This window comes from Lentinus tigrinus (genome assembly GCF_003813185.1).
Source record: "Lentinus tigrinus ALCF2SS1-7 unplaced genomic scaffold L226scaffold_26, whole genome shotgun sequence".
Taxonomy (NCBI): Eukaryota; Fungi; Basidiomycota; class Agaricomycetes; order Polyporales; family Polyporaceae; genus Lentinus; species Lentinus tigrinus.
Window position 1 is genome coordinate 164,046 of NW_027137935.1, and position 19,931 is coordinate 183,976.

A 19,931-nucleotide genomic window follows, 5' to 3' on the forward strand; every position below is an offset into this window, starting at 1 on the left:
TCCATCCGTGTCCACGTCGCCCGCGGCCATAGCACCAACTACCTCCTCTTCCCTCCTCTCTCATCCTCGGCCTTTCCTCCCGGCACTAACGGTCGCTATCTTGCACAATCCACAAAATGATGTCCTCCTCGGATCCAGATGCAACGGCAGGGCCATTTCAGCCGCTCATGGCGCACTATGCGAAAGGACAGCGGCAGTATCAGCAGTGGCTGGACAAGGTCACCCCCTTCGTGCTGTATAGATGGTTGGGAACCGCGGGGTTGCTGTCGTTGTTTATGCTGAGGATTGTATTTGCGCAAGGGGTGAGTTTCCATCACTTTCACCCGGCCAGAGTGCATGTTTTGACAGGAGTGTGGACTGGATGAACGTTTGGGGTTGCAGTGGTATATTGGTGCGTCATCCTTTGCATTGCGATGCTTTTCATGTGCTGACAAATAGCTTGTAGTATGCTGTACGTGCTCGTCACAACTACATGTCTAGGACTAGAGACTGACCCTCGCCACGAAGACGCACACGCCATCTACCTCTTGAACCTCTTCCTCGCGTTCCTGCAACCGAGGTTCGACCCATCATTGCAAGACGACCTGCTCGCGGATGAGCTCGAGGAGGGCGAGGAGGGCTCTGCCTCACCGCTGCCTTCGCAGCGCGACGACGAGTTCCGCCCGTTCGTGCGGCGGCTGCCTGAGTGGCAGTTCTGGTGCGTCCAGTCTCATCTCTGTTCCCATACATTGAACACTGACGGCGAGGGACAGGCTGTCCGCGACGCGCGCCACCATCTTTGCGCTCTTCGCGTCGTTTTTCGAGATGTTCGACGTCCCCGTGTACTGGCCCATCCTGGTCGTGTACTTCTTCGTCCTCTTCGCGCTCACCATGCGCCGGCAAATACAGTACGTACCGCATCATCAACTTGACGTTCACGGGAGGTGGCGCGCTGACGTACGCCGTAATGACAGACACATGATCAAGTACAAGTACGTGCCCTTCGACCTCGGCCGCAAGGCGCGTTACGGCGGCGGACACAGGTGAAGAGCGTGGCGGGGGTCTACCACGATGTGTATGTAGTGAGTACATCTACCGAAGTGGCTTTGACAACCTTTGTTGATGCTCGCCCTCTTGTCCGCCCCTTAGGAAGCCCGTCGGATGTGCTTGCTATGACATAGAACGATTTGCTACGCCTATCATACCGGAATGTTCTATACACTCGACCTAATGCAGGGCGGACTGTCTGTACGACCAGTGTCCGATAGACTTTTACCGATCAATTGGTTTCGACTCAGTCACCTTCATTCGCAAGCCATGAAACATTTACTTGGGCAGTAGTTAGCGTACTATCACATATACCAAGTACACTCACTGTACACGGCCCTGTCGGGCAGGGGCTTGTTACTAACATGCACAAACAATGCCACGCTACATGACGAAAATGCGGGGTACATCTTGGGTACATACACTTGCAAGTATACCCTCGACCGTCATAACCACAAGTTGTGCGTGTGCCATACCATGCCATCCTTCCTGTTGGACGTCCATAAAGCACAGGTGGTGTACGATGGTGCGTAGCCTGGCGCTTGTGACCACAAGGTTCACGGTCTAATGTTGCACGTTAGCTGCACGAAAGTGGTTTACCATAGTTCCGCCCTTCTTTCTTCCACCACAGTTCTTCGTGGATGCGCCATTTGGCCGGTTCGCAATACTTCAGAAGAGCATATTATCGGTTGACGGTGAGCATTTCTAGCCGTCTTCATACCCACCATCCTCATCCGCTGCAGGCATCCGCTCATGGATATTCATGGAGCTCGTGTCCTTCGGCACGTTCATATACACGTACACGCACTCCCCACTCTCTCCCGAGGCTGTCGGAACCTCTCCGCCGCTCACCCTTACGCACCCGCCCACGTTCCTCGCGGCCCTCTTCCTGACGCACTACCTCAACCGCGCCCTTATTTCTCCCCTGCGCACGCCCTCCCGCTCCACATCGCACCTTTCCGTCGTCCTCTCCGCAGTCGTTTTCAACACGCTGAACGGCTCGCTCCTCGGCGCATACCTCTCCTCCCCACCCGCGCAGGCCTTCCTCGCCGGCGCCTTCCAGCGCCCGCTGTTCTGGTTCGGGGTCGCGCTCTGGGCCGCCGGGTTCGCAGGGAACATCTACCACGACGAGATCCTGCTCAACATCCGACGCAACGCCAAAGCGAAGGGCAAGGACAAGGCTCCCGGCGCCAACGCCGACGCCGACGACAACAACGGCAAGGACAAGAAGAGCAGGGGCGAGCACTACGCGGTCCCGCACGGCGCGCTCTACCGCTTCATCTCGTACCCGAACTACTTCTGCGAGTGGGCAGAGTGGCTCGGGTTCGCGCTCGCCGCGGCCCCCGCGCCGTCGTTCGTGTCCGTCGCTGCGTTCACGGCGAGCGTCACCCCGCCGTGGATCTTCTTCTTCAACGAGATCTGGGCCATGCTCCCGCGCGCGTACAGGGGCCACAAGTGGTACCACAACCGCTTCCCGGACTATCCCAAGGAGCGCAAGGCCGTCATACCTTTCGTGTTGTAGATAACCTCGGGTCCCTGTGGACGTTTGCTCTGAAGCCTGGACATGTACGCGGATATCCACGTTGGACTGTTGTATACCGGCCCCGCAGACATTCGATCCCACACTTTCGTATGTAGTAGCGAGAGGCGTAGCAGATCACAGTATTTCATGTGTTGTTGTTCCATAGTACGATGCCCAACCCAGCCCCTTTTGCTCTGCGCTGTGCCATGTTGCGAGGTGAGCCCAAATGCAGATCCGCTGCCTGTCACAGCGAACCATAGCTAGAGCTAGAGTGGCCAACCAGCCGTCTACCCCTTCCACAACCGACAGCCCGACTTATCCAATGCCTTCTTGACTTTCGGCTCCCTCCGGTTGGGCGAGAGCGCGAGGCACGTCGGCACGTTCTCCGGCTGTTCGACCCAGAGGTGGTACGGGACCGGGGGATCGCACCCATCGAGCAGCTTTGCGAGTTTCTCGATGCTCGCCTGGTCTGTGGTCTGCCCATGGCAAGCGTGTGTGCATGATGATGTAGTTTATGCGTGCGTGGTGAGCACTGAGTGCATGCACGGCGGAGGGCAACAGCGTGGCGGCGTACCTGCATGACAACCTGGCGGGGGATGCATGTCAACATCACTACCAGTCAGAGACTATCAAGAGGAGGAGGCAGGTCGCACCTTCCGCATGTTCTTGAGGTCGTCCATGTATGCCTGCGTCTCTGGACGCTCGCGGGTCTCGTGCAAGACCTACATTGGCATCATCAGGGGTCAGCATCTCAGCCTCAGCCTCTCGACCATTCTGAGAAGCGAATGACAGTAGAACTTACAGCGGATGTCGCATGCGCAACCTGCGCCATCAGCGGGCCCACACCCCAGCCTTCGGCCTGTCCTGCGCGAAGCCGCGTTCGCCATCGTCATCGTCACCATACAGATGTAGAAGGGAACAAGATCAGCCTGGGACACAGAAGATAAGCCCTATACAAGGTGATGGACGTACGTCGAGCAGGTCCCGGCGCACGACGATCTGCATCACGAGTGGCTGCTGCGTGGCTGTCGTCGCGCCTTGTGTCTCCGCAATTTCCGCCATCTTCACGACGGTCGAGTGGCGTCGACGGTAAAAACTTGGGCCAGCTCGAAAACCGTAGTGGGCTGGATTCGGAAGAAGCAGCGACTGCAGAGCAACCCGCGAAGCTGGGGGACTAGTACAGAGGAGTGCTCGTACAGACAGTATGTTGCCTGTAGAGCCCAAGGTAGAGCGAGCGCGTCAGCGAGTTCAGAGTTTTCGATCGAAGTGAGCTACTTACTTGAAAGTACCCAGGACTAGTGAGTCGAGGTATAATGCCGAACAATGCCAGCGGACTCTTGCCTAGCATAATGGAGGGTCAGCATTTCCATGCATTTATCCTCAGGTGGTATGGGGGCTCTACTGTGAACTTCACCTCTTGCGTGAGTATGGATCCTGCAAGGCGGAGGAAAAGGAGAGAAGCGCTGGGTCGAAGTAGGAGTGTTGCGCCGGACGCGCGGGCCGAGCGGGCGCGCTCGGTACTAACATCACCACCCTGGATGCTCTTCCAGACGGTTGCTCCGCGGATTTGGGAATGGACAGACACAATAATTGGAGGAAAGTTATAAGCGATAATATACAAATGCAACGACTATAGACAGCGTGGCATAGATCCGCAAAGTGGCAATGTGAACAGCGATAGCGACAACGGGCATGGTTCAGATCCTAGACAGACATGGCTGAACAACTGGAGAATGAGGACACCGAGCGAGTGATTAGTTACAAGGTGAATAGAGAGTGTTCACGAGACGTTCTCCGCCGATCCTCGTGCGGCCGTCTGCCCATTCACGACGGTAGTGTTCGCCGCTTTGCCTGGAGTAAGGTTTAGCACATTATCGAGTCGCATGTTTGACCTCAACCCACCCTGAGACTTGGAACCTGCCTTCGCCTTGGCTGTGGAGTGGTGTTAGTGTAACGACAGTCTTTAACCGGGAATGACACCGAGCTGCCCACCTTTTGCCTTGGGCGGAGGTGGTACTCGATACCATCGCCAATCGAAAGTGTCAAGGTACCACATGGGAGGTTCGTCGGTCTCGAGGACAGTCTCCAGCTTGTCAAGGCATGCCCGCTTAAGGAGACCGACATAGTTCGAGCCGACGGTCAAACCCCATTCGTTGTCTCCCTCGCTGTCGCGGAGAAGCTGAATTTTGATCAATTCGGGGGCGGAATCTGGAAGGCCGAGATATTTTTGAATCGCGTAGGGGAGTTCGGGACTGTAGAGCGTTTCTGCAATGTTCGGCTTGCTTTCCAAGTAGTCCTCGGGCGAGTAGTCGTCATCATCATCGTCACCACTCAATCCTTGCGTCGCAGGAGCACAGCGATACTGCACTGCATCCGGAAAGTGTTTCAGCGCGATCTCCATGATCTTGCTGTGACCGAACCTCCAGCCGTATCGCAGTGTAGGGGGTCTCAAGGAGGTTGTCTTGGGGGATGGGATGAGATACTTTGAGGGCAAGGAGGGGCCCTTGAAGGGTTGTTGCGAAAACGCGCGGAACATGTCCTGAAAGGTATTGCGAAGTGTTATTACACAGGCGGATACATTCGACGTACCTCCCTAGTGTACTGGATGCCGTCCGCAGGAGCGAAACGGAATTCCGCAGGGACGTGGATCGGGTATGGTCTCCGCGGGTCCATAACGGTATTCGGTCGCAGCGATGATAGAAAGTGGCGCCGAGAGAGAACTGGTTTGCGAGGATAAGGGCAGCGCACTGTGAAGTAGTGGTTGGCAGAGCTAGCACTGCGAAGATATGACCATTTCCTGTTTCGGGAAATGCCTTGGAAACGTTTAGCCTAAATGTTAACTTTGCTGGCTAAGGGAAGCATGCTGAAAGCCTGGCTTTCACGCATTTCTCGGTTAGTAGAAGGCATCAGGAGCCTCTATCAGTAACATGAAGGCTATCATTTCTCACTTGGAAGGGGAGTAGGAAGCCCTTTCGTTTCCAAGAGTTTCGTTTCGATTTTTGGGTGTAGGAAACGATACGTTCTTTGCAGTGAGCTATAGGCCGGAGTGCGGTAGTACGCGCCCACGTGCATGGCACGCGTATGAGCGTCTATACCACAGGTTGACTTTGTCCTAACCACTACCGTCACCGCGCTTGCGTCAGCCTCCCCATTGTGCCTCTATCCGTGCGACAATAAGCGGTGTTGCGCATATAAGATCTCGGCCTGAGCGTTAATCCGTAAGTCTCCCTCCTTCCTCCTCCTACCCACCACCCTCTTGCTGAACTCCAGCTCTTCCCGTCATGCCTCTGGACCCACCACCCCCTCTTCCCGCCATTGCTCCGGATCCACCATCTGCTCTTCCCGCAGTGCCTCTGTACTCGCCACCCGCTCTTTCCGCCGTGCCTCCGGATCCACCATCGACTCCCCCGCCACAACCCAATCAACCGGCAGCCATCAACGCTAGTCCGATTAACCCTGGTTCTCTATTCCAATCAACTTGCTTTGTCTCTATCGGTCAACCACTAGCTGCCGAAATTCAGGAGGGACAACGACGCAGCATGGAGGGCAAGATTTCCGTTGTGAAGGTCGACTACTTCTTCGGTAGATATCTCCCCCAGCCAGAGGACAAGTATGAGCAAGAGAGGTTTTCGGCTCTACGGTGGAATGGTCCCCCACGGCCTGAGGATGATCTCAACGCTAAGGCTATGGTGCGTGCCCATGTTCGGGCGTCGATGGTGGTTGCTGGTGGTTGCTGACAACATGAACAATAGGTGGACACCTTCAACTCCTGGATCAAAGGCGCTGATAACGCGGATAACGAAGCGGCCCCGTGGCCCGGAGTCGGCTACATGGTGGTTGCGACCGCCAGCAAGACCGACCCAGCCGACAAAACCAAACAGCGGGCCGATCTCGCTCTGTACCCCACGTATGCGGCTCCGAAGGGGACAGAACAGGCCAACTGGTCTGCGGTCGAGGTCTTCATCGAATGCAAGCCTGAGTCGACCCAGGACGATCCCTTCGACGACAAAGCTGTCAAGTTCCTGCCTTCGTCCGAGAGGCGTAAGGAAAACCTGGGCCAGATCATGTCGTACGCCTCCACCATTTTCCAATCCCAACACCGCAAGCATCAGTTCTCCGTCGTTCTACTGGGGGATATGGCACGGATCGTTCGCTGGGACCGCTCGGGCGTCGTCGCTACAGAGAAGTTCAACTACCGTGAAGAGCCCAGCAAGCTCGGCCGTTTCTTCTGGCGTCTTTGTCACATGTCGGCGGTTCAGCGTGGCCACGACAAGACTGTGGAAGAGGTATACACGGACAGCATCGAGTACAAGAATATAATGCTTCCTCGCGCGCAGACTCCCATAGTCGACGAGGCTACCGGAATCGAGCTCGGGCAACACGCACGCCTTCTCTTCGCCGAATCGCTCAGGACAGCGAAGATGTGCTACAAGATCAATATGCACGACGGCCAGTGCGAGCGCTCCTTCCTCGTCGGTGCTCCCCACTTCCTCTCGCCTGAGCTGGCCGGGCGCGGCACCCGCGGATACGTCGCTATCGACTGTTCAAACCCAAAGGGCCCGTTCGTCTACCTCAAGGACGCATGGAGGGTTGACCACGATGGTATCGAGCCCGAGGGGAACGTCTTGAAGTACCTGAACGATGGGGAGAAGATCGAGGGGGTCCCCACGCTCGTTTGTCATGGCGACATCAAGGACCGCATGGGTGACCAGGTGACCGACTCGCAAGAGGTGTGGAAGATAGTCCATCCGGACAGGCAGGACTGTCCGTTGAAGATGCACCGTCACTACCGCATCGTCGTGAAGGAGGTCGGACTATCCATGAGTCGCTTCCGGAATGCGAAGGAATTAGTCTACCTTATTGGCCTCTGCATTCAGGGTACGCTTCAATGCGTTGTTATCGGTTCCGTCACTAACTGCTTGCTCTTCCCGTCAGCCCATGCACTAGCCTACGATAAAGGTGTAATCCATCGCGATGTCAGCGCGGGTAACGTCCTCATCTGCATCAAGGAGAAGATCGTCAATGGTCGACTCGTTCGGAAGCGTATCGGTATGCTGACGGATTGGGAGTTGTCAAAACGCAGAAAAGCGCCTGAAACCGCACGGCAGCCCAATCGCACCGTACGTGATTCTGCTGATTGAAATTTCTGAGACTAATCTGTGAATCTACAGGGAACGTGGCAGTTCATGTCCGCTTACATCCTCAACCACCCGGAAATGGCGATTCAGCTTCCAGACGAACTGGAGGCTTTCGTTCACGTCCTCCTCTTCTACGCCATTCGTTTCCTCCGTCATAACTGCGAGAATGTTAGGCGGTTTATGCAGGACTACTTCAATGACTTCCGGAACGACGGCAGCGACTTCTTCTGCGGGCTAGCTAAGAGCAAAGCCATGGCGGAAGGCACGATCACTCACGCACATGACGACCAGCTCATCTTCTACTGTCCTCCTCGAGGTCCGGCGGTCCAACTACCGGCAGGAGAACCTCCTCAGGCAGGTTCCTCATCATCGACGCTCCCATCTCACGTTCGACCCCTCTGCGAGACCCATCCCATCAATAACGTTTTCAAGAACCTTTTGGAGCTGTTGAAGGCTCGCTATGCGCTCTTGAAGTTGGCCAACCCGGTGGCATCCATGGGAACCACGTCCACCTCGTCGCAACCACCAGACGTGTTCGACGAGGATGAGAACGCCGAGGACGAGAGTGCCGAGGACATGGACGCCTTCTTCTTCGATGCAAAGTACGATCCAGTGCCAAGCCAAGTGCAACAGAAGAAAGAGCTCACTGCTGCAGAGAGGAAGAAGTACGAAGACGATGCTGACAAACTTACGGACCATACCAAGTTCATTACTGTTCTTTCGGCCCCCTTCAGGGATCCAACGCTCGTGTGGCCAAAGAAGGACAAGATTCCCGATCAGCTCCGTCTGGACATCGATCCCAAGAAGGACAAGGGCCTGACGCCTGCCCCAGGACCCGTTCCCACCAATCCCACCACTCCCACCACCTCTCAGGTCGGCACACGCACTCGGTCAGCGACGATCAGGTCACTGAATGTGCCGCCGACAGCAAGCGGTACACGTGGCAAGCGATTCAACCGGGAGGATGACGATGACGATGAGTACGTCCCACGGTCTGCGAAGCGCACGGCGCACTGGACCAGCATGCCCAGCGTGCCCCAGACGGGTTCGAGGAGGAAGGGGAAGGGTCGTGCTTGATTCGGGAGTTACTGTTCGTATATCGCTCGTGATACTGTCTGTCTTTCAACCCATAAAACGAATCATGTTGGACGTTGAGATTGAGTCTGCGATACTCGGTCGGTGCCATAGGCAGCTTTCGGAGACCCAACACACATCCGCAGTTCCGTAGTTCTGTCCTGCCTTCAGCGCGGGTTCTCAAACATGCGACGACCAACACCGGTACGTAGACACCACTCCGCTTTGCGGACGCAATGATCCTATGTCGGCGTAGCGATCATGCTGGCAGACCCGAAGCTTGGCAAGATTATTCCAAGATGTTACGCGGATCTGCTTGTCTTAGCTCTTAAGACGATCTCTTTGCCGTCATACAAGGCGGTCATGTCATTACAGTCTATTGTAGAACTATGTTACGGTTGAATGACCAAGTTTACTGTCAATCGGGCGGATTCGCATGAAGAGCGGTATGCAGCACAGAGAAACCCTGGAGATGCGTAGTCGCTCAGCAGACCTTCGATGTTTTGTAGACGGCTGCTCCAACATTTGAATATCAGGGATGAATGGACACAATATTGGAGAGGAAGTGATAACTGGTGCTACACAAGTGCAACAACGGCGGACAGCGTGACATGAATCCGCAAAGTGGCGAGGTAGACAGCGATGATGATAGCGGAGGGGATTGAAATCCTAAACGGACAACTTGACAATGAGGACACAATTGACGGAAAGGGAGATCAGGAGCGCGACTAGAAGGGAGTTCACGAGACAGCGTCCTCCTTCTTGGCACTCTCCGCCTTGTCGGCGGTCTTCGCCTTCGTTGGCGGTCCTCGCCTTCCTCATCTTCTTCATCTTCGTCTTCGCCTTCGTCGTCTTAATCGCCTTCGTGGCCTTGTCGACGCTCTTCGCCTCGTCGGCGCTCTTCGCCTTCTTGGTGCTCTTCGCCATTCCTGGAGTAAGGTCTAACAGATTATCGAGTCGCACGCTCGACCTCAACCCACCCTTAGACTTGGCAGTCGTCTTCGCCTTTACTGTGTAGTGGTGTTAGTATAACGAAGCCTTAACGGGAACGACGCCGAGCTACCCACCTTTTGCTATGGGAGATGGTACTCGATACCATTCACAATCATGAATGTCAAGGTACCACATAGGAGGCTCCTCAGTCTCGAGGATAGTCTGCAGCTTGTCAAGGAATACCCGCTCGATAACACCGTCATAGTTCGAGCCGACGGTCAAGCCCCACTCGTCTCCCTCGCTGTCGTTGAGAAGCCGAACGTTGATCAACGTCGGGGCCCGGCTCACGGGAAGATCGATATATTTGTAAATCGCGAAGAGGAGTTGGCCATTAAAGATCGTTTCCCCAACGTTCGGCTTGTTTTCCAAGTACTCCTCAGGTGGATAGTCCTCGTCATGGTCATCCAACCCTTCTCTCGCAGGAGCGAAGCGATACTCCACGACATCAGGGAAGTGTTTCTGCGCAATCTCCAGGAGCTTGTTGGAACCGAGCTTCCATCCATAATGCAGAAATGGGGGTCTCAAGGTGGTCGTGTTGGGAGATGGGATGAGATACGCAGGCAAGGAGGGAGTTCTGATGGGTTGCTGCGCAAATGCGCGGGGTATATCCTGGAAGGAAGCAGGGAGTGTTATTACACAGGTTGATACATTCACCCTGCATTCGACGTACCTCCGTTGTGTACTGGATGCCGTCCGCAGGAGCGAAAAGGTATTCGGGAGGGACGTGGATTGGGTATTGTGGGCGCGGTTCCATCACGAAAAATGGTGGTTGGCACTTGTTTCCCGTAGGCAGACAATCAGACGGGCCTGCAGCAGGAATGGACGGCGGTTGGCACAGTCAGTAGTACTTACAAGCTAGTGTCGCTGTTGAAATTGGCGGTGGACAAGCCTCCATCGGATGCTACGCGCCCACGTGCAACATGCGCGCCTATTGTCCGTCACGGACGTCAACTTTGTTCTAGTAACCACCGCCACTCTTATCCTTCTGCTCCTACCCTTCTAGGCTGCGGACGTCTCATTTTACGGACTTCAATTGGCGCAACAACATATGTTGGTCGTTCGTACGAAAGAAACCTCAGTCTCACCAACGTCCCGGAAGTCTATCATCACAATCAATATTGGAAGCTGCTTGAAGCGCTGAAGGCCGGCGGTCGTTACTCGTGGCAGACATTCGCTTCTATCGACTTGAAAAACATCCTAGCCAAGGCCTGTTGTGAAGGAAAGAGGATAAGTATGCACGCCAAGATGTGTATGTTGGAATATCAAGATTGGATGGACCGATACGTTCCCGCGCCCGTTGGCGAACATGAGCCTGAGGAGCTCTCCTCCTGGACGTTGAAGAAACCCATCAGACCAGAGAACTCTCGGGACAAGGGGGTGAGCTAGAAAGATCACTTTTTTGGTGGTTTGCAGCTGTTAACATCTCCAGACAAGTCACATCAATACGTGGCTGAAGCACGCGGACAACGATGACAACCGCAGGGAAGCTGAACCAGAGGGCCAATACGGTTATCAGGTGGTCGTGACCGCCAACAAGGTCGACCCACTCGACGAGACGAGGCAGCGTTGCGATATGGCGCTGTATCCCACCTTCTCCGCTCCCACTGACAGAGAAGAAGGAGCGAACTGGGCCGCCATCGAGGTTCTCTTCGAGTGAAAACCGGACGCTGGTCTCGACGATCCCTTCGACGAGGAAGCTGAGGACTCCAAGTTTGAGCCGACGTCGGAGCGTCGCAAAGACAATCTCGGCCAGATCATGTCGTACGCTACTCTTCTCTACACCAAACAGCACCGCGCCCACCTCTTCACCGTCGTCCTCTTCGGAGACATGGCGCGCCTCATCCGTTGGGACCACTCTGGGATCGTCGTCACGAAGAAGTTCAACTACCACCAGGAGCCGATCAAGCTCGGGCGATTCCTCTGGCGTCTCTGCCATCTCTCTGCTGCTCAGCGAGGCCACGATCCTACTGTGACGCGTGTGCTCTCCACCAGTGCGGAGGACGAGCTGATAGAGAAACGGGCGGAGAAGCCTATCCTGGAGGGTGTTCACGAGATCGGGCGACACGCGCGTCTTCTGTTCAAGGAGTCGATCACGAATAAGTTGGAGCGATACAAGATACGCGTGGACGGCCGTGACTTCCTCGTTGGCGGTCCGCACTTTGCTTCGTCTGAGCTCGCTGGTCGGGGCACTCGCTGCTACGTCGCAATTGACTGCGACAACCCAGAGGGACCATTCGTGTACCTCAAGGATGCTTGGCGGGTCGCACATGAGGGTATTGAGCGGGAAGGTGACGTTCTAGCATATCTCAACGACGATGGAATCGGTGCCGGGAGAGTGGAAGGTGTACCCACACTCGTGTGTCACGGCGATGTCGAAGATCAGCAGACGGACTCACAAGAAGTGTGGAAGGCTCTCCACCCGGACGAACCGGATTGCCCGCTGAAGACACATCGACATTATCGGATCGTGGTAGAAGAAGTTGGCTTGCCTATGGGCTGTTTCCGGAACGCCGCAGAACTTGTTGCCTCATCTGCCTTTGCATTCAAGGTACGTAGACGGAAGGCGTTCGACGAGGTTCTGTCAATCTGACCTGAGTGCTTCGTTATAGCGCATAGACAGGCTTACAAAAAGGGCGTGAACCACCGGGACGTCAGTGCAGGCAACGTCCTCATCTACATCCGGGAAAGCATCGTGGATGGGCAGCTTGTGCAAGAGCGCGTAGGTCTCCTCACGGACTGGGAGGTATCGAAGCGTACAGACATTCTGGATACAGCCCAACAATCTGACCGCACCGTCAGTACCGTTTTGTCGTTGTCTCACCACGCGCTTACCTCCACTTCTGCACTCTAAAGGGTACCTGGCAGTTCATGTCTGCCTACACGCTCAGCAACCCAGATCAACCAGCCAGTATCCCGGACGAAATCGAAGCATTTTTCCACGTCCTGCTGTTCTTCGCCATCCGATACCTCCGTCACAACTATGAGGACGTCGGTGAGTTCATGTCTAGCTACTTCAATGGCTACCTGAAGCACAGGGGCGATTACTACTGCGGACAAATGAAGTACGACGCGATGCACCAAGGCGCAATCTCTGTGCCCGGATCAGGGTCTCTCACCTTCAGCCTTCCTGCCGGCTTTGTCCCTCCGCCCACAACCAGGGACTTGCCCCCTTCTGAGACCCACATCTTGAACGACTTGATTGCCAGTCTCCTTCGCCTCTTCAGCGCTCGGTATACTCTTCATCAGCTTGCGAAAAGCCCATCACCTACCGGCCACAATCTCCCTCCGCCACCCACTAGAACCGCTGCTCTGCCCTCAGGCCAGTTCGCTCGGATGCGGGAGCAGATGAAAGGGCTGTATCGACCCACTGCTGCTGGCGTCGCCAGAGTCAAGCATGCGCAAGCCGATATTACACCTAAGAAGCGGGCGCAACTGATGGGTGTGGCCGCACAGCTGGAGAGTCACGAGGAGATCGTCACCCTGTATGCCTCGTTCTTCCTGGAAGAGCAGGAGCTGCAGTGGCCTCCGCAGGACACTGTTCCGGATCAGCTTCCCAAGAATTACCGTCCGAAGAACAACACGCACCACGAGGGGCATGCGACATCCCGACCCGCAACGGGCTCGAAGCGCGCGACGATGGAGGATGAGGCCGGCCGCGAGTATCCAGACACGAAACGCCAGCTTCGTTCTTCTAGGAACCCGGTGGATTGACCACATGCAGGAGCGCGATAGTCAAGGTACAGCTCCGACACCTCGGGACCCTTCTTCGCAACTTCGTCGTGTCTTCTTCTTGATCTGCACTCATAAGAGAACATGTTCAATCACCAGGCCTCAGGTTCCGCTCTCGTTCAATATCACCTACTACGACACGGCGCTACGAGTTGAGCGTAAGACATCCCCTCCCCCGCTGCACACACCGTCGGGCCCCTCGAACCTTTACCACTATGTATACACTCCGTCTTAGCATCGGGTATTTGCAAGTCCTAGCGCGTCGTACTGCTCATGCTCTCGTATTTGCCTAAATCATGTTCTGTCATCCGAGTCAGAAAGTCTGCTATTCTGAGTCCTCCGACACCACCGTGAAACGTGCAATCGTCGAACGAGGCTGAGGGCAACGTATAAGCACATCATGGGCGCACCCGAAGTGTCACTATCAGTTACGTCAATGATCAGTTGCATGTAGGACTAGGACCCCTAGATTAAGCCGACTACAGTTGCAGAGTGGTTTCCACGTTCGGGGCCATAAAATGATCCGCCTGATGGGTACGTTTATATGTATGTGTTGCTACTCGTGGTCTCACCATCACAACGGCAAGATGCACGTTGTACCATGGTCTTAGAAGGTCTCTAAGCCCTACAGCGTCGAACATAGTGCTTCGAACCGATATCCTATGTCGTGTCAATAACATACACAGCTTACTTGCAACATGACTGTATCATCGCGGGCCCGGTGTGATGTCACTAGTAAGAGGATGCGGTGCCACGTGATGCCGGGGTCCCACCCCGCGCCTGATTTTTTGTTTCGGAGTCCTGGTGCACCTTGCCTCCGTCTTCCACCTGGACAGACATCCTGCGGATTGCTGATCCCCCAGCATCCGATTTTCGAGCTTTAGAACCTCCTCGCGACCTTTTGTTCGCCTGCAGGCAGGTCAGCTTTCACGACCGACCTTCACGCGACGCCAAGTTCAATTATCAATCATCCAAATCGCTGCATTTCGTGAGTCTTTATCCTCGCAACCCCCGTCTTCTCCTCATCTTGCTCGTAGAATGAGCAAATCCTCAACGACCTCTGCATCAAAGACGTCGTCGCAGCTACCGTCAAAGTCAGCTTGGGCAAAGGGCCCGCCAGCGAACACTTCGACAGCGCCGTCGCCCCGACCGCAATCTCCCGCTCCTTCTGTGACCGCTCCTTCAGCACCAACTACCCACTCTAGACGACCGAGTACGTTGGGACAGGGTGTAGCGTTCAAAGATGGCGTAGGAGCTCGCACACCCACAAATGGCTCAAAAGCAGGTGCGTACCCTCTCTTGCAGTACGGCAGGGATATCTGGGGAAACAGTGGAGGCATGGGCTCGATAGTCCACGGAGGGCTCCTCAACTCTTCAAGAAGTCGTGTTCATGTCTGTCCATGGGGACGTGGACAGACAGCCGCGGCTGAGGAGGTATCGTGCGAGGGTCCTAGGGCGCCGACGGCTCGGCTTCGATACCACATATTGTGAGGGATGAGATCCTGCAACGTGCTGAGGATCTGAGGCAAGCGTGATGTTGTCCCCCAAACTCCCAGACCAGTGCATCCCCGTCCCACATCTCCCGCTCTGCTCCGGTGTCGTTCACGATGTGCATTTTACACCCAAGCTCACACCATCCTAGGTTCATCGGTGACCTTCGGGTCCATAGACGATGCCTCAGCACCTATATCGTCCTCCCCCGCCTCCGTACCGACCATCAAGCCGGATGGAATCAAGTCGTTTGGCAGCGTACCTGCAGCAAGCACGAACGGGAAAATGCACTCGCGGACCACATCGTTCTCGACAGGAACACCACCTTCCGCAGCATCCACGTCCTCCGCCACGGCGTCCTCATCAACTGCTGCATCTTCATCGACTCCCAAACGCATGGCGTTTGATGTGAAAAGCCTGTTCCAGAACAAGAGCACAGATGGGCCTTCCTCATCGACCACCACCCCTGCTTCCCCTTCTACTCGACCTGCTCCCCTCCCTCAGTCCTCGTTGTCAGCGCAAGGCGGACAGCATCATCACCAAGCATCGCCTTCCCAGATGGGCGCTCCGTACAGCAACTTCCGTCCACCGCAGCCAAATGGCATGCCAGTACCAAGCCCAGGCGGTCCACCACGTTCACCTAGCTTCCCTCGACAGGTACCCAATGGAAACGTCAATGGGCGACCACCCGCACCTCCTGGTCCGCCTTCAGCTGGCCTCCCCCAAGCCATGCCTAGCCCGCGGCTAGGGCCGCCCCCTCATGGTGGGCAACCGCCACAGGCCGTACCTCAGGGCGCCCCCGTCCCGATGCCGCAATGGGGTTACTACGTAAGTTTCTTAATATGCGTCACTATGTCTAATTCCTCACACTCGGTATAGTATTACCCTGGCATGCCTGTGGATCCGAACTACAACCCCTACCAGACGCCGCAATGGTTGCCGCAACACATGCCGCCACAACATCATCCACCCCAGGGCCCGCAGGGTGCTCCTATGTCCGGCATGCCGATGTCCCCGAGAGGACAGCCGCCGCCATTGCACGCGCCTGGTACCCCCACTCTCACGCCTGCCCTTCCTCCTCCTGCACATCCCACCCACTCCACGCCATCGCCGCATACCCATACCTCGAGTCTTAGCAGCATCTCGTCGTCAACTCCGTCTACCCCGCAATCTTCTAGCGCTCCCGGCGGCGGCCTTTCCCGATTGAACTCGAGCGCCAGCGCGTTCACGCCTGGGAAGCGCGTCGTCATCAAGTCTGTCACCGGACAGGAAGTCGACCTCGACCAGCTGAAGAAGCATGCGACGCCTGCTGCAGTGTCTTCGCCCATCGTTCCGAGCTCGCCCGCACGGCGGACAGTGCCGGTGCGCATGGAGACCGAGGAGGCGAAGAAGAAGAGACTAGCAGAGGAGGAGGCTGAGCGAGCGAAGAAAGAGGCGGAGAAAGCAAAGAAAGAGGCTGAGGCGAAAGCGAAGAAGGAGGCAGAGGAGAAGGCTAAGCGCGACGCGGAGGAGAAAGCGAAGCGCGAGGAAGAGGAGAAGCGACAGAAGGAGGAAGAGGAGAGGCGGCGGAAGGAGCAGGAGGAGGAGGAGAAGCGGCAGAAGGAGGAGGAGCGCAAGCAGAAGGAGGCGGAGGAGGAGCGGTTACGGAAGGAGGCGGAGGAGAAGGCTCGGAAGGAGGAAGAGGAGCGTGCTGCGAAGGAGGCGGAGGCTAAGGCCAAGGCGGAGGAGGCCAAGGCAGAGCCGGAGGAAGGTGAGGTCCAGGAGACTGCTGACGCCACGGATGAGGCGATCAAGGAGGAGGCCAAGGATAAGGTCTCCGACAAGGCACCACTCCGTATCGACACCACGCTCACGCCATCCGAGGGTAAGCGTCGCCCAGGACGCCTCGACCTTTCGTCAACGAAGAACCCCGCCATCCCTGCGCCTCTTCCTTCCGCGCTGGCCACCGCGCGCATCATCGAGGATATCGGCAGCATCCAGTATCCCGAGGGTGTCATGAGCCCTAAGCCCGAGCTCAATGTCAACGCGAAGCAAGGCAAATTCCGGTATTTATCTTTAATGTTTAACCCTTCAAGTTCTTTGCTCATGTGTATACTCCAGGTACGACCGAGATTTCCTTCTCCAGTTCATGGCCGTCTGCAAAGAGAAGCCCGACTCCTTGCCACCTCTGGACGCGATTGGCCTCGAGCCTGTGGACCAGAGTTTCGCTATGACCCGCGGTGGCTCGCACGGCCGACGCTCGTCGTCCTCCACCATGCCTCCTCCCTCCCGTCAGGGCTCTGTTGGTCTCGGTATCTCTGGTTTCAACAAGCCCGCTGTCAACCCTTTCACTATGGGTCAGTTCTCTACCCCGAAGATGTCAAGCGAGGAGCGGTTCGCTCAGTCGAATCGTTCCGCGTCCATGTCTGGCGGTCCGGCTGGCATGCCCTTCGGTCGTCCCTCGCCCATGGTTCGTTCGTCGAGTCAGGGCGGTGCCGGTCACTCGAACAGCGGCCGCACTCGGAGTCAGCGCGGCAACAAGCGTGGGGAGAAGGACCGCACCGGCGGCCCGTCTGGACCAGGCGGCTCCTACGGCCAGCAGTCCATGCTTCCCCCTGTCAACCTCGAACCCGTCGCACCGCTCGAGGTCTCCGCTAACCGCTGGACTCCTGCGAGTCTCACGAAGAAGGGCCAGCCCACTGAGCAGGAGTCACCCGAAGTCGTCGACCGCAAGGTCCGCGCGCTGCTCAACAAGCTCACGATGGAGCGGTTCGACTCGATCTCCGACCAGATCATCGAGTGGGCGAACAAGCCGGAGAAGGAGAAGGACGCCAGGACGCTCATCCAAGTCACCCGGCTCGTGTTCGAGAAGGCGACGGACGAGGCGACATGGTCCGAGATGTACGCGCGTCTGTGCCGGAAGATGATGGAGCAGATCAGCCCGAACGTGCGCGACGACGGCATCAAGAACGCCGAGGGCAAGCCCATCGCGGGCGGCCAGCTCTTCCGCAAGTACCTTCTCAACCGCTGTCAAGAAGACTTCGAGCGTGGCTGGGTCGCGAAAGAGGCCACTGCCGCTGCCGCGGCGACGAAGGCGACGGAGGATCAGGCTGTGAAGGCGGCCAACGAGGCGAACAAGGAGGGAGAGGACACCTTCTCCGAAGAGTACTACGCTGCGCAGAAGGCAAAGCGTCAGGGTCTCGGTCTCATCAAGTTCATCGGCGAGCTGTTCAAGCTGCAGATGCTGACGGAGCGTATCATGCACGAGTGTGTCAAGAAGCTCCTTGGCAACGTCGAGAACCCGGAGGAAGAGGAGATCGAGAGCTTGTGCAAGCTCTTGACGACGGTTGGCCAGATCCTCGATACCCCCAAGGCCCGCGCGCACATGGACGTCTACTTCTCGCGCATGAAGGAGCTCACGAAGAGCCCGAACGTCAACTCCCGTATGCAGTTCATGCTGCAGGTACGTTGTTTCATATATCCGTTTTAGCTTACTCTGACGAAAAGTCTTCAGGATGTGATCGAACTGCGCGAGCGCAAGTGGATTCCTCGGAACCAGATGGCCGCGCCGACGACACTCGCTGCTATCCACGAGTTGGTACGTGCATTCCCGATCTTCGTACACCTCCGAGGTCTGAACGTATCACTGTCACTGCCAGGCTTTGAAGGAGAAGGCCGCAGCCGACAAAGAAGCCATGAACCGTACGCTCAGCATGTCGCGTGGTGGTTCGAGGCGGGGCGGCGACCGTGGCGACCACTCACAGGTCGGACCCGACGGTTGGGCTGTCGCTGGCGGTCCTGCTACTCGTCCTGCGTCGAAGGCCGGCGACCTGTCCAAGTTCGGTCAGATCAACAAGCAGACGCCGATGACGTTTGGCCCGAGCTCGGTGTTCCAGAAGGGCGACAAGACGAAGAGCCGTGAGAGCACCATTCGTGCTGGCTCGACGAATATGTTCTCCATGCTCAGCGGCAACCCCGAGCTCGCGGCAGAGGTCCCGTCTGGCAAGTCGAGTCGCCCGCCAAGCCGCAAGAACAGCATCGACCTTGGCTCTGGCGGTGCGCCCGACGCGGCTGGCCAGCCTCAGCGCAAGAGGCTGCAACTCCTTCCTCGCTCTGTGCCCGTGGAGAACAAGTCGGAGTCCACGCCCGGTGCGTCCGCCGCCAACTCGGACGACGAGGGCGCCGAATCGACGACCGGCGGTCACGGTATGTCTGAGGCTGAGGCGAAGACGCGGATTGAGGAAGACTCGAAGGAGTTCTTCAGCATCCGCGATCTCGAGGAGGCCGAGGTGTACTTCACGAAGCTGCCGTCCGAGCACCGGCACATGCTTGTCGACAAGCTCGTCACCAAGGCGATCGAGTCGAAGGAGGCAGACGCGCAGCTCGTCGCGGACTTGTTCGACCGCGCGGTCTCGCGGAATCTGTGCTCACCTGCGTCGTTCGAAGAGGGCTTCACGCCAACGGCAGAGATCCTCGACGACATTGTGATCGACGCGCCGAAGGCGTTGAACCTGTTCGCGATTATGATGAAGGGCGCGCATTTGCACGAGGACGAGGAGCGGCGGACACGACTTGCGAGCAAGTCGATGGACAGCGACAAGCTGGTTGGGCTTCTGACATAGACAGTACACTGACGCATCCTCGCCTTATGTTTCTTCTTCTGACCGTTCTTCCTTGCTCCGCATTGTGCATTACCACCCGTATTCCTCCGTACCCCCCCGTTCCCCATCCTTGCTGCTTTCGTTTCTGACCTTGACTGGGAGGGACTTCCACACTGCCCCATCCCTTCCCCCGGTCGTCTTGCCTGGTTGTTTGCGATTCCTCTCTGCCTCTGTTGTCCTCTCCGCACTCTCGGTGTCTTATATTCCACGCATACTCGCGCTGGTGTTTGCATTAGTGTGTACTTATTACTCGCACAGTATTGCACGACGATAATATCCGTTTCTGACTCTCGAACAACCTGGTCATTGTGTGCTGTG

General features: G+C 56.6%; 8 protein-coding genes across 8 annotated transcripts; 5 read left to right on the forward strand and 3 right to left on the reverse strand.

Annotated features, from left to right (window-relative positions):
- The first annotated feature begins 18 nt into the window (after positions 1-18).
- L226DRAFT_537631 (retrieval of early ER protein Rer1) lies at positions 19-1,408 on the forward strand. Its single transcript, XM_067681350.1, has 7 exons — positions 19-302; positions 382-391; positions 446-451; positions 508-697; positions 753-887; positions 954-1,061; positions 1,129-1,408. The coding sequence occupies exons 1-6, from the start codon at positions 117-119 to the stop codon at positions 1,024-1,026; spliced, it is 600 nt and encodes a 199-aa protein (XP_067532454.1). The 5' UTR covers positions 19-116; the 3' UTR covers positions 1,027-1,061; positions 1,129-1,408.
- A 46-nt stretch (positions 1,409-1,454) lies between these two features.
- L226DRAFT_615174 (uncharacterized protein) lies at positions 1,455-2,747 on the forward strand. The gene is made up of 3 exons (XM_067686738.1): positions 1,455-1,552; positions 1,608-1,721; positions 1,770-2,747. Exons 1-3 carry the CDS (start codon positions 1,504-1,506, stop codon positions 2,546-2,548), a joined length of 942 nt encoding a protein of 313 aa, XP_067532455.1. The 5' UTR covers positions 1,455-1,503; the 3' UTR covers positions 2,549-2,747.
- On the reverse strand, positions 2,578-3,986 carry L226DRAFT_537634 (peptidyl-tRNA hydrolase II). The gene is made up of 7 exons (XM_067681351.1): positions 3,963-3,986; positions 3,828-3,889; positions 3,521-3,759; positions 3,351-3,407; positions 3,202-3,270; positions 3,123-3,134; positions 2,578-3,024 (listed from the first exon to the last, which is right to left on the reverse strand). Exons 3-7 carry the CDS (start codon positions 3,608-3,610, stop codon positions 2,836-2,838), a joined length of 417 nt encoding a protein of 138 aa, XP_067532456.1. The 5' UTR covers positions 3,611-3,759; positions 3,828-3,889; positions 3,963-3,986; the 3' UTR covers positions 2,578-2,835.
- Positions 3,987-4,205: 219 nt separating this feature from the next.
- Positions 4,206-5,221, reverse strand: L226DRAFT_615176 (uncharacterized protein; the record flags this gene model as incomplete). The annotated part of the gene is made up of 4 exons (XM_067686739.1): positions 4,206-4,399; positions 4,451-4,480; positions 4,541-5,087; positions 5,138-5,221. The coding sequence occupies 4 exons, from the start codon at positions 5,219-5,221 to the stop codon at positions 4,329-4,331; spliced, it is 732 nt and encodes a 243-aa protein (XP_067532457.1). The 3' UTR covers positions 4,206-4,328.
- Positions 5,222-5,654: 433 nt separating this feature from the next.
- Positions 5,655-8,853, forward strand: L226DRAFT_537635 (uncharacterized protein). Its single transcript, XM_067681352.1, has 5 exons — positions 5,655-5,766; positions 5,897-6,237; positions 6,301-7,426; positions 7,484-7,668; positions 7,720-8,853. Exons 2-5 carry the CDS (start codon positions 6,088-6,090, stop codon positions 8,761-8,763), a joined length of 2,505 nt encoding a protein of 834 aa, XP_067532458.1. The 5' UTR covers positions 5,655-5,766; positions 5,897-6,087; the 3' UTR covers positions 8,764-8,853.
- A 576-nt stretch (positions 8,854-9,429) lies between these two features.
- On the reverse strand, positions 9,430-10,572 carry L226DRAFT_615178 (uncharacterized protein; the record flags this gene model as incomplete). The annotated part of the gene is made up of 3 exons (XM_067686740.1): positions 10,424-10,572; positions 9,828-10,362; positions 9,430-9,770 (listed from the first exon to the last, which is right to left on the reverse strand). The coding sequence occupies exons 1-3, from the start codon at positions 10,505-10,507 to the stop codon at positions 9,430-9,432; spliced, it is 960 nt and encodes a 319-aa protein (XP_067532459.1). The 5' UTR covers positions 10,508-10,572.
- A 426-nt stretch (positions 10,573-10,998) lies between these two features.
- On the forward strand, positions 10,999-13,464 carry L226DRAFT_525028 (uncharacterized protein; the record flags this gene model as incomplete). The annotated part of the gene is made up of 5 exons (XM_067678932.1): positions 10,999-11,130; positions 11,183-11,395; positions 11,447-12,301; positions 12,374-12,547; positions 12,607-13,464. 5 exons carry the CDS (start codon positions 10,999-11,001, stop codon positions 13,462-13,464), a joined length of 2,232 nt encoding a protein of 743 aa, XP_067532460.1.
- An 841-nt stretch (positions 13,465-14,305) lies between these two features.
- Positions 14,306-19,910, forward strand: L226DRAFT_537637 (uncharacterized protein). The gene is made up of 7 exons (XM_067681353.1): positions 14,306-14,470; positions 14,520-14,767; positions 15,125-15,801; positions 15,853-17,018; positions 17,074-18,415; positions 18,467-18,550; positions 18,612-19,910. Exons 2-7 carry the CDS (start codon positions 14,521-14,523, stop codon positions 19,572-19,574), a joined length of 4,479 nt encoding a protein of 1,492 aa, XP_067532461.1. The 5' UTR covers positions 14,306-14,470; position 14,520; the 3' UTR covers positions 19,575-19,910.
- Positions 19,911-19,931: the final 21 nt, after the last annotated feature.